The sequence below is a fragment of the Lithobates pipiens genome, unplaced genomic scaffold, assembly GCF_037356315.1.
Source record: "Lithobates pipiens isolate NorthernLeopardFrog02 unplaced genomic scaffold, aLitPip1_a1.2 Scaffold_1, whole genome shotgun sequence".
NCBI classification, from domain to species: domain Eukaryota; kingdom Metazoa; phylum Chordata; class Amphibia; order Anura; family Ranidae; genus Lithobates; species Lithobates pipiens.
The window spans coordinates 93,653,459-93,671,709 of record NW_027507685.1 but is presented as its reverse complement, the minus strand read 5'-3'; the positions used below and the strand labels follow the sequence as shown (position 1 = coordinate 93,671,709).

The 18,251-nt window shown below is 46.2% G+C and overlaps 1 protein-coding gene across 4 annotated transcripts in view; it reads left to right on the top strand.

Moving 5' to 3' along the window:
• The window catches only part of SHROOM4 (shroom family member 4), a 129,550-nt gene that overhangs the window by 97,351 nt on the left and 13,948 nt on the right, over positions 1–18,251 (top strand). For all 4 annotated transcript variants that reach the window (XM_077465178.1, XM_077465179.1, XM_077465181.1 and 1 more), the window contains 2 exons: positions 7,009–7,629; positions 10,732–10,995. In XM_077465178.1, the coding sequence (XP_077321304.1) occupies positions 7,009–7,629; positions 10,732–10,995 (885 nt within the window). The remainder of the gene's footprint in view (positions 1–7,008; positions 7,630–10,731; positions 10,996–18,251) is intronic.

Here is an 18,251-nt window from a genome sequence, read left to right as displayed (position 1 = left end):
CTTCTTGCCGACCTCCAGTGTAAGGAGCATTCTTCTTGCCGACCTCTAGTGTAAGGAGCATTCTTCTTGCCGACCTCCAGTGTAAGGAGCATTCTTCTTGCCGACCTCCAGTGTAAGGAGCATTCTTCTTGCCGACCTCCAGTGTAAGGAGCATTCTTCTTGCCGACCTCCATTGTAAGGAGCATTCTTCTTGCCGACCTCCAGTGTAAGGAGCATTCTTCTTGCCGACCTCCATTGTAAGGAGCATTCTTCTTGCCGACCTCCAGTGTAAGGAGCATTCTTCTTGCCGACCTCCAGTGTAAGGAGCATTCTTCTTGCCGACCTCCAGTGTAAGGAGCATTCTTCTTGCCGACCTCCAGTGTAAGGAGCATTCTTCTTGCCGACCTCCAGTGTAAGGAGCATTCTTCTTGTCGACCTCCAGTGTAAGGAGCATTCTTCTTGCCGACCTCCAGTGTAGGGAGCATTCTTCCCGCTGACCACCAAATGGTTGCAATTTGCAAAGCTTGCCAAATGGTTCCATTCAAATCACTGGAAATTCTCTTAAAGGTGTGTGGCACGCATTTGCAGGACACTATAACCAGGCTCCTTCACTAGAGAATTATATACACTTTAAACAGATTTCTCTCTCACTGTGCTGTCTCCTGCTATCATAATACTCCTTGCACTGCAGCTCACCTGATCAACTCCTTGTGCTCTTTCTCCCTCTCCCAGTCTTAACTCTGCTGTACATGGAGTGCAAGATAATGACACCAAGTCAAATTCAGGTTCTTTGCTTGCTTCAAGTATAAAATGTAATGATGTCATAATGAATACAGAGTTGTGTTTATTTTTATCTTTTGATCTCTTCCTGGAGTTCAGCTTTAACGTTCAGTCTTCTTGGAAAATGTTGACCATATCCTCATTTCCCAATATGGATTTCTTTGTGGTACGAGAATAAGGAAATGAGCTCAGACCCACTTCCTCATCCCTCTTCATTCCTTACAGGGAAATGAGTGTTGGGAGATGTTCCCGCATCCAGTAAAGAAGGTGTAGGTGGGTGGAGCTTAGGCTGCGATATTTTCTCAGCAAAATTTATGGACAAGAAGAATTATTTCCTACCGTATTATCTGTGTTCACCCTTCATGGATAGAGGAGGATTTGATTTGCAGGAATTTACATTTCCTAATACTCCTTTCCTGCCACCTAATGCTCCTTTCCTACTGCCTAATGCTCTATTGCTGCTGCTTAATATCACTTTCACAGTGTCCTATATTTATTTCCTACTATCCAATACTCCTTTCCTACTGCCTAATACTCCTTTTCTCCTGTGTAATACTCTCTTGCTGCTGCCTAATATAGCTTTCACAGTGCTTGATATTTCTTTCCTACTATCTAATCATTTTTTCCTACTCTCTAATGCGCCTTTCCTACTTTCTAATGCTCCTTTTCTACCAACTGATACCTTTTTCACAGTGTCTGTCTAATGCTCCTTTCCTACTCTCTAAGGCCTCATGCACACGAGACGCAGTTAAACGCGCGTTCAGATGCAGTTGGACAGTTTTTTCAACTGCCCCTGAACTCATTCAATGTTATCCTATGTGTCCATGCACACAGTCTCGTTTTTTTCCGTTTTTATGCAGTTGCGTTTAATCTCGTTTTTCCAGAAGCAAAAAAATGCGTTCAGAAGCAAAAATTTCCACGTTTCAGACGCAAAACGCGGCAAAACGCCGCTACCGCGTTTAGCCGCGTTTGCGTTTATATGTGTTTTTAAAGGTGACCTTTTTTTTTACATTAAAAATCTCAAAAATTATTGCAAATGATGAAAAACCATTAGAAAAATATTTTAAACAATTGCAATTGCAAGTGGACAATCCACAACTTGTGGCAAGTGACATGGCAGGTGGCAAGTGACGTGGCAAGTGGACAATCCACAACTTGTGGCAAGTGACATGGCAGGTGGCAAGTGATGTGGCAAGTGGACAATCCACAACTTGTGGCAAGTGACGTGGCAGGTGAAGTGGCAAGTGACGTGGAAAGTGGACAATCCACAACTTGTGGCAGGTGACGCGGCAAGTGACCTGGCAGGTGACGCGGCAAGTGACCTGGCAGGTGACGTGGCAAGTGGAAAATCAACAACTTGTGGCAGGTGACTGGCATGTGACGTGGCAAGTGGACAATCCATAACTTGTGGCAGGTGACGTGGCAAGTGATGTGGCAAGTGGACAATCCACTTGTGGCAGGGGATGTGGCAAGTGACGTGGCAAGTGGACAATCCACTTGTGTCAGGCGACGTGGCAATCGGACAATCCAACTTGTGGCAGGTGATGTGGCAAGTGATGTGGCAAGTGGACAATCCACTTGTGGCAGGGGACGTGGCAAGGGACGTGGCAAGTGGACAATCCACAACTTGTGGCAGGTGACGTGGCAGGTGACGTGGAAAGTGATGTGGCAAGTGGACAATCCACAACTTGTGGCAGGTGATGTGGCTGGTGACGTGGTAAGTGGACAATCCACATCTTGTGGCAGGTGACGTGGCAGGTGACGTGGAAAGTGGTGTGGCAAGTGGACAATCCACAACTTGTGGCAGGTGATGTGGCTGGTGACGTGGCAAGTGGACAATCCACAACTTGTGGCAGGTGGCATGGCAGGTGACGTGGAAAGTGGACAATCCACATCTTGTGGCAAGTGACGTGGCAGGTGATGTGGCAAGTGACGTGGCAAGTGGACAATCCACAACTTGTGGCAGGTGACGTGGCAGGTGATGTGGCAAGTGATGTGGCAGGTGATGTGACAAGTGGACAATCCACATCTTGTGGCAAGTGACGTGGCAGCTGACGTGGCAAGTGACGTGGCAAGTGGACAATCCAAAACTTGTGGCAGGTGACGTGGCAAGTGACGTGGCAGGTGACGTGGCAAGTGACGTGGCAAGTGGACAATCCACATCTCGTGGCAAGTGACGTGGCAGGTGATGTGGCAAGTGACGTGGCAAGTGGACAATCCACAACTTGTGGCAGGTGATGTGGCAAGTGGACAATCCACATCTTGTGGCAAGTGACGTGGCAGCTGACGTGGCAAGTGACGTGGCAAGTGGACAATCCAAAACGTGTGGCAGGTGACGTGGCAAGTGGACAATCCACAGCTTGTGGCAAGTTACATGGCAGGTGGCAAGTGATGTGGCAAGTGGACAATCCACAACTTGTGACATGTGACGTGGCAGGTGATGTGGCAAGTGGACAATCCACAACTTGTGGCAGGTGATGTGGCAAGTGGACAATCCACATCTTGTGGCAAGTGACGTGGCAGCTGACGTGGCAAGTGACGTGGCAAGTGGACAATCCAAAACGTGTGGCAGGTGACGTGGCAAGTGGACAATCCACAGCTTGTGGCAAGTTACATGGCAGGTGGCAAGTGATGTGGCAAGTGGACAATCCACAACTTGTGACATGTGACGTGGCAGGTGATGTGGCAAGTGGACAATCCCCAACTTGTGGCAAGTGACGTGGCAAGTGACGTGGCAAGTGGACAATCCACAACTTGTGGCAGGTGACGTGGCAGTTGGACAATCCACAACTTGTGGCAGATGACATGGCAAGTGACGTGGCAGGTGATGTGGCAAGTCACGTGGCAAGTGGACAATCCACAACTTGTGGCAGGTGCTGTGGCAAGTGACACGCTAAATACAAGTACACTGCAGCTCTCACAGCTGCTGCTACTCACTCTGGTCTCACAAAATTGCTGAAATAGTTAATTTTTGAGCTGGGGAGGGTCTATGATGTTAGCTTAACTAAACGCTTCTAGACGCAAACGCGGTAAAACGCCGCTAAATCGCGGTAAAAATCGCGGCAAAACGCGCGTTTCTAAACGCCGGTTTCAACATGTGTCCAGCAGCATTTGCATCTGCGTCTCGTGTGCATGAAACCTAATGCTCCATTCCTACTCTCTAATGCTCCATTCCTACTCTCTAATGTGCCTTTTCCTTTCCTACTTTCTAATGTGCCTTTTCCTTTCCTACTCTCTAATGCTTCTTTTCTACCAACTAATACTTTTTTTCACAGTGTCTCTCTAATGCTCCATTCGTACTCTCTAATGTGCCTTTCCTACTTTCTAATGCGCCTTTCCTACTCTCTAATGCGCCTTTCCTACTCTCTAATGCTCCATTTCCTTTCCTACTCCCTAATGCTCCTTTTCTACTAACTAATACTTTTTTTTTCACAGTGTCTCTCTAATGCTCCTTTCCTACTCTCTAATGCTCCTTTCCTACTCTCTAATGTGCCTTTACCTTTCCTATTCTCTAATGCTCCTTTTCTACCAACTAATACTTTTTTTCCACAGTGTCTGTCTAGTGCCCCTTTCCTACTCTGATGCTCCTTTTCTACCAACTAATACTTTTTTTTCACAGTGTCTCTCTAATGCTCCTTTCCTACTCTCTAATGTGCCATTTCCTTTACTATTCTCTAATGCTCCTTTTCTACCAACTAATACTTTTTTCACAGTGTCTGTCTAGTGCACCTTTCCTACTCTGATGCTCCTTTTCTACCAACTAATACTTTTTTTTCACAGTGTCTCTCTAATGCTCCATTCGTACTCTCTAAGGCCGCGTACACACGCGCGGACTGTTCGCCCAACCTTGTCCGCTGAACAGTGTTTGGGCGGACAGTCCGCTCGTGTGTGGGGCTTCAGCGGACAGTTTCAGCGGACAGTTGGCCGAACAAGGTCTTACGGAAATTCCGAAAAACTGTCCGCTGAAACCTTGTTTCAGCGGACTGTTCGCTCGTGTGTAGGCTTGTTCGGCCAACTAAGTCTCGCGCATGCTCAGAAAGGATTTCCACGTCGGAAGGTTGCATTGCAGTGTATAGGACGTCGTATTTTTCGTCCCGTCGTACGTGCCGTTCACGTCATCGCGCACGGTTTCAGCAAACTGTTCGTCCGTCGTGTGTGGCCATGTCCGTCCATGCTAAGTTTGAGCGGACTGTTCGCTCAAACTGTTGGACGGACAAAGTTGGGCCAACAGTCCGCGCGTGTGTACGCGGCCTAATGCTCCATTCGTACTCTCTAATGCTTCATTCGTACTCTCTAATGTGCCTTTCCTACTTTCTAATGCACCTTTCCTACTCTCTAATGCTCCATTCCCTTTCCTACTCCCTAATGCTCCTTTTCTACCAACTAATACTTTTTTTTTCATAGTGTCTGTCTAATGCTCCTTTGCTACTCTAATCCTCCTTTCTTACTCCCGAATACTTTTTTCAGTGTCTAATGCTCCATCCCTGCTGCTTAATACTTCTTTCCTCATGCCTAATACTCCTTTCCAATTACTTAATACTATTTCATAGTACTCAATGCCATTTTTCTCCTGCTTCCTACTACTCCTCTCCTACTACCTAATACTCCTTTCATGCTGCCTGATACTTCTTTCCGTTTCTGAGTTTTTTTCAAGTTTATCTTAGTAGAAAAGTTAATTGGAATTTCAGGGAGAGAAGTGAAAAAAATAAATATATATAATATGAGAGATTTTTTTGTTTTTATATGATATACATTTAATATTTTATCTACATACATAAGGACTTTCTATTATATGATGACAGCTGGCTGTGCGTAGTCTGGTGTATGTCCAAAGAGAAGCCTCTGTGTTGGCTTCTGACTCTACATGCTGACCCATAACGGTTGAAATCCTTGGCGAAGGAGGATGTGTTCAGCCCTTGAAAAGCGTTCGCCCCTCATTGTCTCAGCGCTCGATGTAACTGTCTGCATTTCCCATAAATGTTTCCACTCCGCAATGCCGTTCTTTTGATTTTGGAGTTCCTGTGAGAGGGTGTGACCGGCTCAGACACCCTCCACCTCCCTTCCCAGCCGGTGACAGGAAAAGAACGTTTCCATGAGTCACATCGCTGAGAATAAGTCAGGAGAGAACATGACGCTGAGAACTGGCCACTTGTGAAGCCCACGTTTCCTTAACACTATGAATCAGTTAATGATGTTTAAATCTGAACTCCGGGATGAGATTCTAAAAAAACACTTGAACACTTTTTTTTCTCTTTAAAATAAGGGAAAATTCCAAGAACATGGCCTGTGGGGAGGAGGAGGGGGTACTTGAGGACTAAGCTTGGGAACCGCTGTTATAGAACATTAATTGTGCACATGCAGCACCCTCACAAATCTACCCTTTTGTCTGGAATGCCTCCTGGAAAATGGCAGTGTACTTCAGGTGCCTAGGCACTCCTGTGCGTTTAGCCTCATAGGTGTGTGCTGCTCACTGTTCTCCTTGCTGGAGAGAAAGATGTACCTGAGGAGTTGCAGTTGCTGTTTCTGTGCCTTGAGCTTCCTAGTTGTATATCTTCCATATGGGATCATCTCAGGAGATTTGGGGATGTCACTACAGTGCTGCTCGCTGTTCGTCCTGCTCCAGAGCCCACCATGTCAAGGAACTCCCAAAAGTCCTCATGTTATAGGGATCTTTAAGACATGGTGTTGATGGGGCTGATGGCGGACATTTGGGCAGACCTCCCAACTATTAGACCTGCCCACACTGTCAAATACCCAAGAGTCTTCATGTTCTAGGGTTCTTCGAGACAGTGTTGGTGGGGCTGATGGACATGTGGGCAGACCTCCTTGGTATCAGACCTGCTCACACTATGTCAAATGCCAAAGAGTCCTCATGGCCTAGTACTCTTCAAGACAAACGGGGGAATCTATTAAACCTTGGTTAGAATCTGGAGTAGCTGTGAATGACCACTAATAAGCTTTTAGCTTTCATTTTCAAAGCATTTTTATATTTGGGCACTTTGTGAACTTATTCATTGGTGACCTGAATTGGAGTATCCGATTGAACCCCGTAATGACATCATAGGGTTCGATAACATGAGTGTGCTGTACAGTACATTTAAATATTAACTAGAGCCATTACTGTGAGATGAGCGAGGTATGGGGGGTGCAATGCCTGGAGCTGGCCTTCAATGGTGATAATACAAACTAAATGTAGACCTTGTCCACAAGACCTGAAAACACAAATATTAACTGTATTTTGTCTTGCAGTGAACTATGTCAGTTTAATTCTGGCTTTCATTACCCGGGCCCACACAAGCCATGCTGCGAGGGCAGTGACCAGGAATGGCCTCAGTGCTACAAGGCAGCATCTACTTATGACCTCGCCTGTGAACCTCCCTTCAAGCCTGTGGATTTGCCATCAGCCCAGGATGGGCCACCACAATGGGGACTTTCAAGAGATAGGTCTTACTCTGTAAACCACCTGAACTTGGAACATCTTAAAGTGCGAGAAAGGCAAGAGCCGCCTATAGTAAAGCTTGAACAAACAAAGTCATCAGCTCGACCGAAGAAACAAGTTCCTCCTCGTCCTCCACCTCCTAACTGGGAGAAGTACAAAGAGCGGAGGTCATCCCATGAGTCAACCAAATCTGTTTCTGGACTCGCATGTGCTCAAGATTTGCCCAGTGTACCTGGATATAGTAAAAATCTGGAGGAGACGAAGAAGCGATCTCAGAGTCTGTCCATGGAAAAGACCCTTTCCCAGGTAGCACCTTCCCCTCCACCAATGCAAGCAATGGATTATAGCACAGAAACATCAGAGATAAGGAGTTCTTTAAATGTATCTCCAGATCGATCTATAACTGCTTCTCCAAGCCAAGACACTTCTAAGTAAGTTTAATTCTCATTTACATATTTTCATTAACCTGTATCTAAACCCAAGAACAGAAATTTAATTTGTTGTGGATTTACCAATCCTTAGATATAGTAGCTGCGTTAACTTTCGTTTTTTTTTCCCCCAAGGTTTTTTCTTAGATCCGGTTAGTAATATGTCCACTTCCTGTCCTAGGTTGACAACATTCACTTACTGTACTTGTATACATGGACTACAGAAAATCTCCTTTTCCTCTCAATAACATAGGAGGCAAGTGCAAAGGCACAGACGTTTGTCAGAGACCTCAACAGAGCCCCCTTAGGTCAGGGCCCCTTCTTGCCTCGTGGCCCTCTGTCGGAGCCCCTTCTTGCCTCGTGGCCCTCTGTCGGAGCCCCTTCTTGCCTCGTGGCCCTCTGTCGGAGCCCCTTCTTGCCTCGTGGCCCTCTGTCGGAGCCCCTTCTTGCCTCGTGGCCCTCTGTCGGAGCCCCTTCTTGCCTCGTGGCCCTCTGTCGGAGCCCCTTCTTGCCTCGTGGCCCTCCGTCGGAGCCCCTTCTTGCCTCGTGGTCCTCCGTCGGAGCCCCTTCTTGCCTCGTGGTCCTCCGTCGGAGCCCCTTCTTGCCTCGTGGTCCTCCGTCGGAGCCCCTTCTTGCCTCGTGGTCCTCCGTCGGAGCCCCTTCTTGCCTCGTGGTCCTCCGTCGGAGCCCCTTCTTGCACCAGAGTGCCAGATAAAATCTTGTATTGGGCCGGATTTGACCCACAGTCCGTAGTTTGAAGACTTCTGCCGTACATAAAAGTATCAGTTTTGCTTTATAATTTGACTGGTTTAAATTTACTTTATAATTGTTATGTTGCAAAGTAATTTACAAATGAAACAGGCTTTTTTTATTTTTTTATTTTTTTTCATATTTTTGTGACGCTAAACAAATTATTTATTAATGGTGGCAAAACTTTCAATAATTGTTTTTTCTAACTAACAAAGATCAATATAAAAAGAGGAAGGAGGAATTGATTTAGGGTAGATTGGTGTGTAAACCAAGGGTTGATAAAGGGTTAAATAGGAACAAGGTTTTTTTTTTTTTTTTTCACTTTTCAGGTTGCTTGAAGTGACCTCACACGCAGGTGGAAGTTCCTCCTTTTGATCTGCAGATGAATGCAACACAAATAAATGCAACAGTAACACTGTGAATATTCACAGCAGTAGCCGATCCGCGGGTGTCCCGGACAGTCGATGTCTTCCGGTACCTGTAGGTAATGCACACAGAACTGAGATCTGCCTATGTAAACAAAGCAGATCTCAGTTCTGACAGAAGGGAAGGGAACGGATTTGGTGTTCCTGTGAAGCAGGGAAAAAAAATCTATCTCTTTCCTTAGTGTACACAAAAACACTGGCTAGGCACAGATTTAACCCCTTCCCAGCGAGTGTCATTTTTTTTTGTTTATAACGCAAAAAATAAAAAAATGCAGAAATCATCAAATACCCCCAAAAGAAAGCTTTATTTGTGGGGAAAAAAAGGACTTTTAGGCGTTTTATTTTGTGTATGTACAATTGTCAAAGTAACGCAGTGCCGTATCGCAAAATCTGGCTTGGTCATGAAGAGGGGGGTAAATCTTCTGGAGGTCAAGTGGCTCCCTTGAGATAATAGAAATTAAAGCGGAGGTCCACCCTAAAGTGGACCTCCGCTCATCGGAACCCTCCCCCCCTCCGGCGCCACAATTGGCACCTTTCAGGGGGGAGGGGGGTGCAGATACCTGTACAGTACAGGTATTCTGCACCCACTTCTGGGATAGCTCTCTGCGGAAAGGGGCGTAGATTACGCCCCTTTCGGCAAGTGCCCGCCCCTTAGTAGGGAACCGGGAAATGAAGCCGAAAGGCTCCATTTCCTGATTCCCATACCCAAGATGGCGGCGGCAGCACCCGACAAGACGATCTAGAGATCGGCTTCGGGTGTCGACATCGCGGGCGCGCTGGACAGGTAAGCGTCACTATTTTAAAAGTCAGCAGCTGCAGTATTTGTAGCTGCTGGCTTTAAAAAATAAAAAATAAAAAAATGCGGAGTCCCGGCGGACTCCCGCTTTAAGCAGAAATAAAATGCATGAAGAAAATATTTTTTAATTTTATTTTTTTATTTTTTTTGATTGAAAATTTTCTATAGGTTTAACCACTTCAGCCCTGGAAGATTTTTAACCCCCCCCCCCCCGCTTTAACTGGAAGTTGCACGGTCGTGCGACGTTGTATCCAAACAAGATTGACGTCCTTCTTTTTCCCACAAATATTTTTTTTGGTGGTAATTGATCGCTTCTGCGTTTTTTTTTTTTTTTTTTTTTTTTTTTTTTTATTCTTTGCACTATGAACAAAAAATTTTTCAAAAAAAAACTAAACTATTTTTTACTTTTTGCTAAAATAAATAATACATTTTCTATAATGGAAAAAAAAATGTTTCCTCGGTTCAGGCTGATCTGTATTCTTCTACATATTTTTGGGGAAAAAAAATCGCAATAAGTGTATATTGATTGGTTTGCGCAAAATGTATAGCGTCTACAAAATAGGGGATAGATTTATGGCTTTTTTTTTTTTTTTTTATTATTAGTAATGGCAGCAATCCTGCAATATATTTTTTTTATCATGACTGCGACAATATGGTGGGCACATCGGACATTTTTGACACTCTTTTGGGACCATTGTCATTTTTACAGCGATCGGTGCTATAAAAATGCACTGATTACTGTGTAAATTACACTGGCAGTGAAGGAGTTAACCACTAGGGGGCGATCAAGGGGTTAAGTGTGTCCTAGGGAGTGATTCTAACTGTTGGGGGGGGCTTTAACACACAGGACAGTGATAACCACTCCCGATGACAGAGAGCAGTGATCTCTTTATTGACGCTAGGCAGAACGGGGGAAATGCCTGGTTTACAAAAGCATCTCCCCGTTCCTCCTCTCTGACACTATCGCTGACACCCGGCGGACATCGAGTCCGCGGGTCTCGGTGATAACTGTCGCACCAAATGTTTTTTTTTTTTCCCCCCATTATAACCTTGTTCATTCTGTGTAATTGTGTGTTGAGGTAAACCAGTTCGTAAAGTTGACTCTAAGTTTCACATCTTTTGTTTCTTTTGCAGTGATTGTCCAAAGACATCCACCAGTACTTCTCCCCACCCCTCTGACTTTGCCTCGGGTGGTGTGGAGGAGTCTGAGGCAGCGGATGAAAGCGTCTTCAGGGATCAGCCGTTCTGCTCAAAGTCCTCTACAATGGAACAAATGTCCACCAATAACCCTGAGAAAGATCCACCATCGAACTTGGTAGATATCTTTGAAGGAAATTTCCATCGTTTTGAAGACGATTGGTCCACAGACAGAGAGTCTGACATCTCCATTCCGGAAAGGTTAGTTTTGTATGGGTATAAAAAAAATTTCATCTCTATTACATGATATGGCCAAAATTTGTGGACAGCTGACCATCACCCCCTACCACTTCATGACCAAAACTACATGGACCCTCCGCCACATGAATTGGGTGTTTCCAGTGAAGGGCTCTGTTAATACTACATCATACAACATGTTCTGCGATGGAGTTAAATACTTATTTCACTCATTAAAATTCAAAAACTTTTTTTTAAATGTGTTTTTCTGGATATTTTTGCTGTTATATATATATATATATATATATATATATATATATATATATATATATTTAAAAAAAAAGTATGTGTATATATGTGTAAGAAAAAAATATAATGCACACACATTTTTTTTAATATATATTTATTACCCACACACTTTTTTATATATATAATGTGTGTGTGTGTGTGTGTGTGTGTGTGTGTGTGTGTGTGTATTGTATAACTGCTAAAAAAAACTGAAATAATTTTTTCATTTCAGTATCTTATCAATAATGTGGTCTTAACAACAGTTCTATTGAGATATATATATATATATATATATAACTGTTAAATCATGTTACTATACTGAAATATATTTTTTTCCAAAAAAATATACATACATAGACAGACATACGATCATGCATACATACACACACATCTATATATCCATTCTTCTTTTATTTTTATTTTTTTTGCATAGTATAGCATATAGCATATTTTTATTTTAGATAGGACAAAGTGTTGCCATACATACCTAGGTCCACTAAGGGTCGCTATCACACCGTGCAACTCAATGACTGTAACATTCCTTGACGTGGACAGTCAACTCCACACATTTTTTTTTAAGCCCATTATTGGCGCATATATATATATATATATATATATATATATGCGCCAATAATGGGCTTAAAAAAAAATGTGTGGAGTTGACTGTCCACGTCAAGGAATGTTACAGTCATTGAGTTGCACGGTGTGATAGCGACCCTTAGTGGACCTAGGTATGTATGGCAACACTTTGTCCTATCTAAAATAAAAATAAAAATAAATTATAGGTTGCTAGTGGTGTAGTTGAGCACTTCAGGGGTAGCATTTTAGGAGTTCACTCGTTCATTGTATTTAAGCCATGAGATTCATCTTTACTCTGAATTCAGTTTCTCATGAATAGAGGTTAGGATAGGGTTTATGGGAGTAGAGAATGTTTTTGTAAAGTTATGTTTATAGAAAGTAGATTAATGTTACCTGTGGAATATAATCTACACATATAAAAAGAAAAAAAAAGAGGAACCTATTGAAGAGAAGAATGCTACAATGATGTTATAACCAGTCGGGATAAACAATGAACAGTAGAGTTGATTGGTGTTCCCCGAACGAGTTGACTGAGGTGGCAAAAAAAAAGTTAATTTACTTCTAGGTACATCATTTTTCTCTCACAGAAAAACACCCTTTTACTTCCTGGGCTTAGATGCAGCATCAGGGATAGCACAGTCACGTGTCACGTTAGCTGCTTGTGCAGTTCTTGACTGTGTATACAAAAATGTTTGACACAGATCAGCCCCTGCTGCAGCTTCTCACTTTGTTACAAAGTTGCAATGTTGTAGTCTGATCTGGGGGGGGGGGGGGGACATAGGAAATACTTCCTTCTGCTTGCAGCAGACTGGTGACCTCATCTCAGTCAAGGCAAAGACACCAGAATGGAGCTCAGGGGTAGCTTTATATGACACAAGGTGATTTTTTTTTTTTTGGTACCATTGCTTTTCTAAGAAGGTCCATTTTAACATTAAGTGAAGCCTACTCTTCCCTTTTTATTTAGATTTTTTCTCAAGTCGTCTTCCAGGACGGCACCCTGAGAGATGACTAGTCCACCTGACAGGAAACACAATCAATCAAAGAGGTTAAAAGCCCCCGCCCCTCCCCGTGCTCCTCAGTTTTTGATTGTGTTTCCCCACAGCGAAACCGTTTTGTTATTTTTTTTCCTAGACCCGAAGCCTGGGGCTGGTGGTCTCCCCCTGGGAGCCGGACCAAATGCCTGGGAAGCCTCTGGGTCCAGCAGGATGTTCTCATCCTTCCTGGGGGGGTTCCCTCAGGGTGGGCAGCAGAAACTGGAAGAGCCCCCCTGAGCGCTGAAGGACCCTGGGTACAGTGGTGTACCCAGAACTTCAGGTGCCAATGTTCCTCTCCTCTCCTTACCTGTGCGGTGGCCGTGCAGAAAAGGAGCCTGGTGTCCCTTTTGGCTCGGGGTATCTCTCTGAAGACTTCAGGTCTAGCAATCCAGAGGGTCATTGGTGCAGCTGGAGGCAGTATCTCCCCTTTGCAGTAGTGGTGCTCAGCTTTCTGGGGGGGTTTGACACCATCTTCCTGGAGCTTGGTGGAGGAATGACATCACTTCCTCCACAGAACAGGAAGTGAGCTCAGAGTTCGGGTCATTTCCTGTCTACAGCAAAATGGTGGCAGTATCAGCATGGAGGTAACCACAGCCTCAGCCTCACAGCTGATTTGTCAAATCGGGGACATAAATCCAGGAGGAGCAGGCGCCCACTTCTCCCACAGACCGGCTGCCTTCGCCTGTGTTAGCTGTTCGAAGAAGCTCACTGGCGCCAGCGGCATGGAACGTGAGGAGAGACCCGCAGGGTCCATGGCCATGGAGGATACCACAGGGGGTGAGTATGACCGGCCGCCGGAGGTTTAGATGGGGGAGGGTACCCCAACTCTTCTCCTCTGGGTGGTACATTGCTGTATTGTAATGCCTGTATGTTTTTGTTTCAGGGGACGATGCCACTGTCCTTGGGGTTGCCAGCTGTCCCGTGAAATCTTCCACCCGCTCTAAGCGTTTTGGAAACTGTAATGCTAGATTACCCCCAGATCATCCTAAACCCTTCTGCTTTAAATGTATACAGAAGCTGACAGGGAAGGAAACATCTCAGATAATGGAGAAGTTTCTCACAGTACAAACTGAGATGCTGTCCACTCTGAAAGCCTTTCAGTCCTCCCTTAAGTCTAGAGATTCAGAGGCTCACACCAGCAGGAGGGCTCTGCTTCCTCTAGGGGGACTAGATGGGGGGCAGACAACCCAAGGTATCTCCGGTCTCAGGATTCAGAGGAGGAGGATGAGTCCGAATCCCATGGGCAGGGAGTCTCGGACGAGGGTGTGTTGGACAGCCAGCAGGAGGATGAGGGGGAAGACTCCAGGTCTAGCAGGCATATCTTTTCAGCCGACGACATGGAGGGACTACTGGGGGCGGTTTACGCTTCCGAAGAGATTCAGGAGCCCACGGCACAGGTCTCTGCCCAAGACAAAATGTATAGGGGCTTAATTAAACCGCAGACCAGGGTTCTTCCGGTACATCCTGCACTCAAAGATATTATCTTAAGGGAGTGGAAGGATCTGGAGAAGAGGCTCCTAAAATACAAAACATGGAAGCATAGATGCCCTTTTACTGAGGAGGATGAGGAGAAGTTTTTCAAGACTCCTAGGCTAGACGCCTCCCTGGCACAAGTTTCTAAACAATCCGCTCTTTCCTTTAAAGACACTGGAAACATCAAGGATAAAATGGATCGGAGGGCAGAAGCTATTTTACGCAGGGCCTGAGAGGCTAACGCAGCGGCTATGAGCCCCGCGTTGGCCTCAGCCTGCATCGCTCGAAATGCGGACATGTGGATCTCTAAGCTGATAGACCACATCTCCCAGACTTTCAAGTCTAAGGAGGTCTTAGATTCATTGGAGGTCATAGGCAGCGCTGTTGCATACCTAGCGGATGCGGCCGTGGAGAAGGTGCGCACAACTGCCAAGTCCGGTGCCTTACTTAACTCGGCTCGGCGAGCCCTATGGGTTAAAACTTGGGACGGGGATGGCTCATCTAAGACCCGTCTATGTGGCCTCCCTTTTGAGGGTTCCCTCCTTTTTGGAACTGGCCTAGACCAAGCCCTTGTTAGGTCAACCGAAAAGGGGAAGAAATTCCCTACTAAACCGAGGAGGGATAGGAAGAGGTTTTTTCGTGGCCCCCAGGCAAAGAACCGCTTCTCAGAGAAAAAGGTCTCCCCTAATAGACGTTGGGGGGCTGGGAAGGACAAGCAGAAGTCGGGCATTCTCTTTTCCAGCCAGAAGTCGGGCGACAAGACCCCCAAATGACATTCCAGTGGGGGGAAGACTTTCCAACTTTGTCCCTCAGTGGGGAAGGGTCGCCCCCATATTCTACAGATCATAAAGGAGGGTTACAGATTAGAATTTCTTTCCCCTCCTCCCACCAAATTTCTCTTGACCCACCTTCCCAGGGATCCCGGCAAGGCAGCAGGAATCCTACAAAATATAGAAGAACTGGCCAGGCAGGAGGTCATAGTGCCTGTTCCAGAGGGCCAGCAGGGTCAGTGGTTCTACTCCCACATATTTGTGGTACCAAAGCCCTCAGGAAGATATCGCCTCATCATAAATCTAAGGCGCCTCAATGTCTTCCTGCGGTACAAGAAGTTCCACATGGAGAGTGTTTATTCTCTCAGGAGACACCTTCTCAGGGACGTGTTCATGGTAACCTTGGATTTAAAGGACGCCTACCTTCACGTCCCTATATTTCAGAACCATCAGGTCTTCCTAAGATTTGCAATTGCCTCTCCAGAGGGAGTTCAGCATTGGCAGTTTGCGGCCCTCCCTTTCGGGCTGGCATCCAGTCCAAGGGTTTTTATGAAGATCCTGGCAAAAGTAGTGGCCTTCCTGCATCTCCAGGAAGTAGCGCTGATTCCCTATTTAGACGACATTCTGATTTACAATCAGAATCTGGATCAGCTCCTTTTGGATCTAGCCAGGGTAGTGGAGACCTTAGAATCCCTGGGATGGATCATCAGCAAGGAAAAATCCTCACTGATTCCGGCCCAGACGAAAATGTATCTGGGATTCCTGGTGGATTCCGCGCAACAGAAGTTGGTTCTACCCCAGAGCAAGGTAGAGGGTATAACTTCAGCGGTCCTTTCTAATGTTAGAGGCAAAGACATCTCCATACAGAGGGATTATGAGGGTGCTGGGCCTGATGACAGCAGCTATCCCAGCAGTTCCTTGGGCACAGCTGCACTCCAGGACCCTCCAGCACTTCCTCCTTTCCTCTTGGGACAGGAAAAGAGTTTCTCTAGATGTAGAAGTGGCCATTCAGATCGAGGTAAAGGATTCTCTTCACTGGTGGCTTCTCCCTCAGAGGTTTCAGGGGGGTCTCCTTTGGAGTCAGCTTCAGCCGCTCAGGATAACAACAGACGCAAGTTCCTGGGGGTGGGGGACCCACCTGGAGGATCTAACAGCCCAGGGATCCTGGAACATGAGTCAGAGAAAGGCATCCTCCAATTTTCGAGAACTTTTGGCCACCGGGGAGGCATTAAAAGCTTTCTAAAAGGAGCATCAAGAACCAGGAAGTTCAGGTCCTATCAGACAACGCCACGGCAGTGGCATTTGTCAATCATCAGGGGGGCACCAGATCTCCAACTCTACTGGCCCTATCTTTCGAGATCATGGGCTGGGCGGAGCATCGGATTATCTCCATTTCCGCAGTTCACATAAAGGGATCCCTGAATGTAGAGGCAGACTATCTCAGTCGTCAGCTGATTCTTCAGGGAGAATGGGAGTTGAATCCAGAGGTATTCTACCTGGTATGTCGGCAGTTCGGCGATCCAGAGATAGATCTGTTCACCCGCAGAAAGAACAGAAGGGTAAAAAGATTATTTTCCCTTGCCCAAGAGGGGGGCTCAGAGGGGATAGATGCCTTGGCCCCGGTTTTGGGACTTCCGGTTGGCCTATGCCTCCCTCCCCCCCCCCCCCCCCCCCCCGGGCTAATTCCGAGGGTTCTTCAAAAGATGTTTCTCTCGGAAGGCACCCTGATTCTGATAGCCCCTTGGTGGCCCAGGAGAGCTTGGTTTCCAACCCTGCAGGGGTTTGAAACCCCGCCAAGCCCCGCCTCTACACCTTCCTGTTGGGCCGCGACCTTCTCCTTCAGGGTCCAGTTTGCCATCCAGACCCCAGCTTCTTCAGGCTGACAGCCTGGCTCTTGAAAGGCAGAACCTGCGGGAGAAGGGCCTGTCGGACAGAGTAGTGGATACTCTCCTTAGTAGAAAGCCGGTCACAAGGCGTATTTACGCTAAGACCTGGGGGATTTTTTCTCGCTGGTGTTAGGCGAGAGGGACTTCACAGCAAGAGATCCCGGCCATTCTGGAGTTTCTCCAGGATGGAGCAGAGCCGGGGTTGGCAACCAAGACACTTAAGGCACAGGTCGCAGCCTTATCCTGTTTTTTGGAGAGACGTTTGGTACTAGACCAAGATCAAGAGGTTCCTTTTGGTCAGAGAGAGGTTGTCCCCTGTCCAGGTGTCAAGGTTCCCACCATGGGATCTTACCTTGGTGTTAGAGTTAACAAGGTCCCCCTTTGAATCAATAGACCAGATCCCCCTCAGGATCCTCACCTTTAAGTTGGCCTTTCTGCTTGCTATTACATCAGCCAGGAGAGTAGGCGATATTCAGGCTTTTTCAGTCAAGGAACCATACTTCCGTTTATTCGAGGACAGGGTTATACTTAGGCAGGACCCCCTGTACCTCCCTAAGGTAGCATCCAGGTTCCATAGGACTCAAGAAGTAGTGCTACCTTCCTTTTGTAATAATCCCCAAAATGAGAGGGAAGTTTCTTTTCACTGTCTGGACGTCAGACGTTGTTTATTATCCTACTTAGAAAAAGTTAAGGAGTTTCGAAGGTCCAGCCATCTTTTAGTAAATTTTTCTGGCCAAAAGAAGGGCCAAAAAGCCTCCAAAGCATCCACAGCTAGATGGATTAAGCATGCCATTGCTTTAGCCTATGAGCAGTCATGTAATGCAGTTCCTAGGGACCTGAAAGCTCATTCCACGCGATCTCTGGCAACCTCTTGGGCAGAAAGGGCCGGAGCTTCGGTGGAGCAGATATGTAGAGCCGCTACATGGACAAACCAGAACACCTTCCTGAGGCATTACAGGGTGGAGTTATTGTCCCCTCAGGATCTGGCGTTTGGCCGGAAGGTCCTGCAAGCGGTTGTCCCGCCCTAAGGTAGGCCTGAGCTACTTGCTCCTCTCTCAGGGTGCCGTCCTGGAAGACGACTTGAGAAAATGACCAGTTACAATTACCGGTAACTGTGTTTCTGGGAAGTCTTCCAGGACGGCAGGCCTACTTCCCACCCATTCTCTTTAGGTATAATCTAAGGTATAGAGTGTGGTGGTGTGGTTTTCTTCACTCTCGTGCACTGGTGTGGGTCAATACTTTGTCACAAC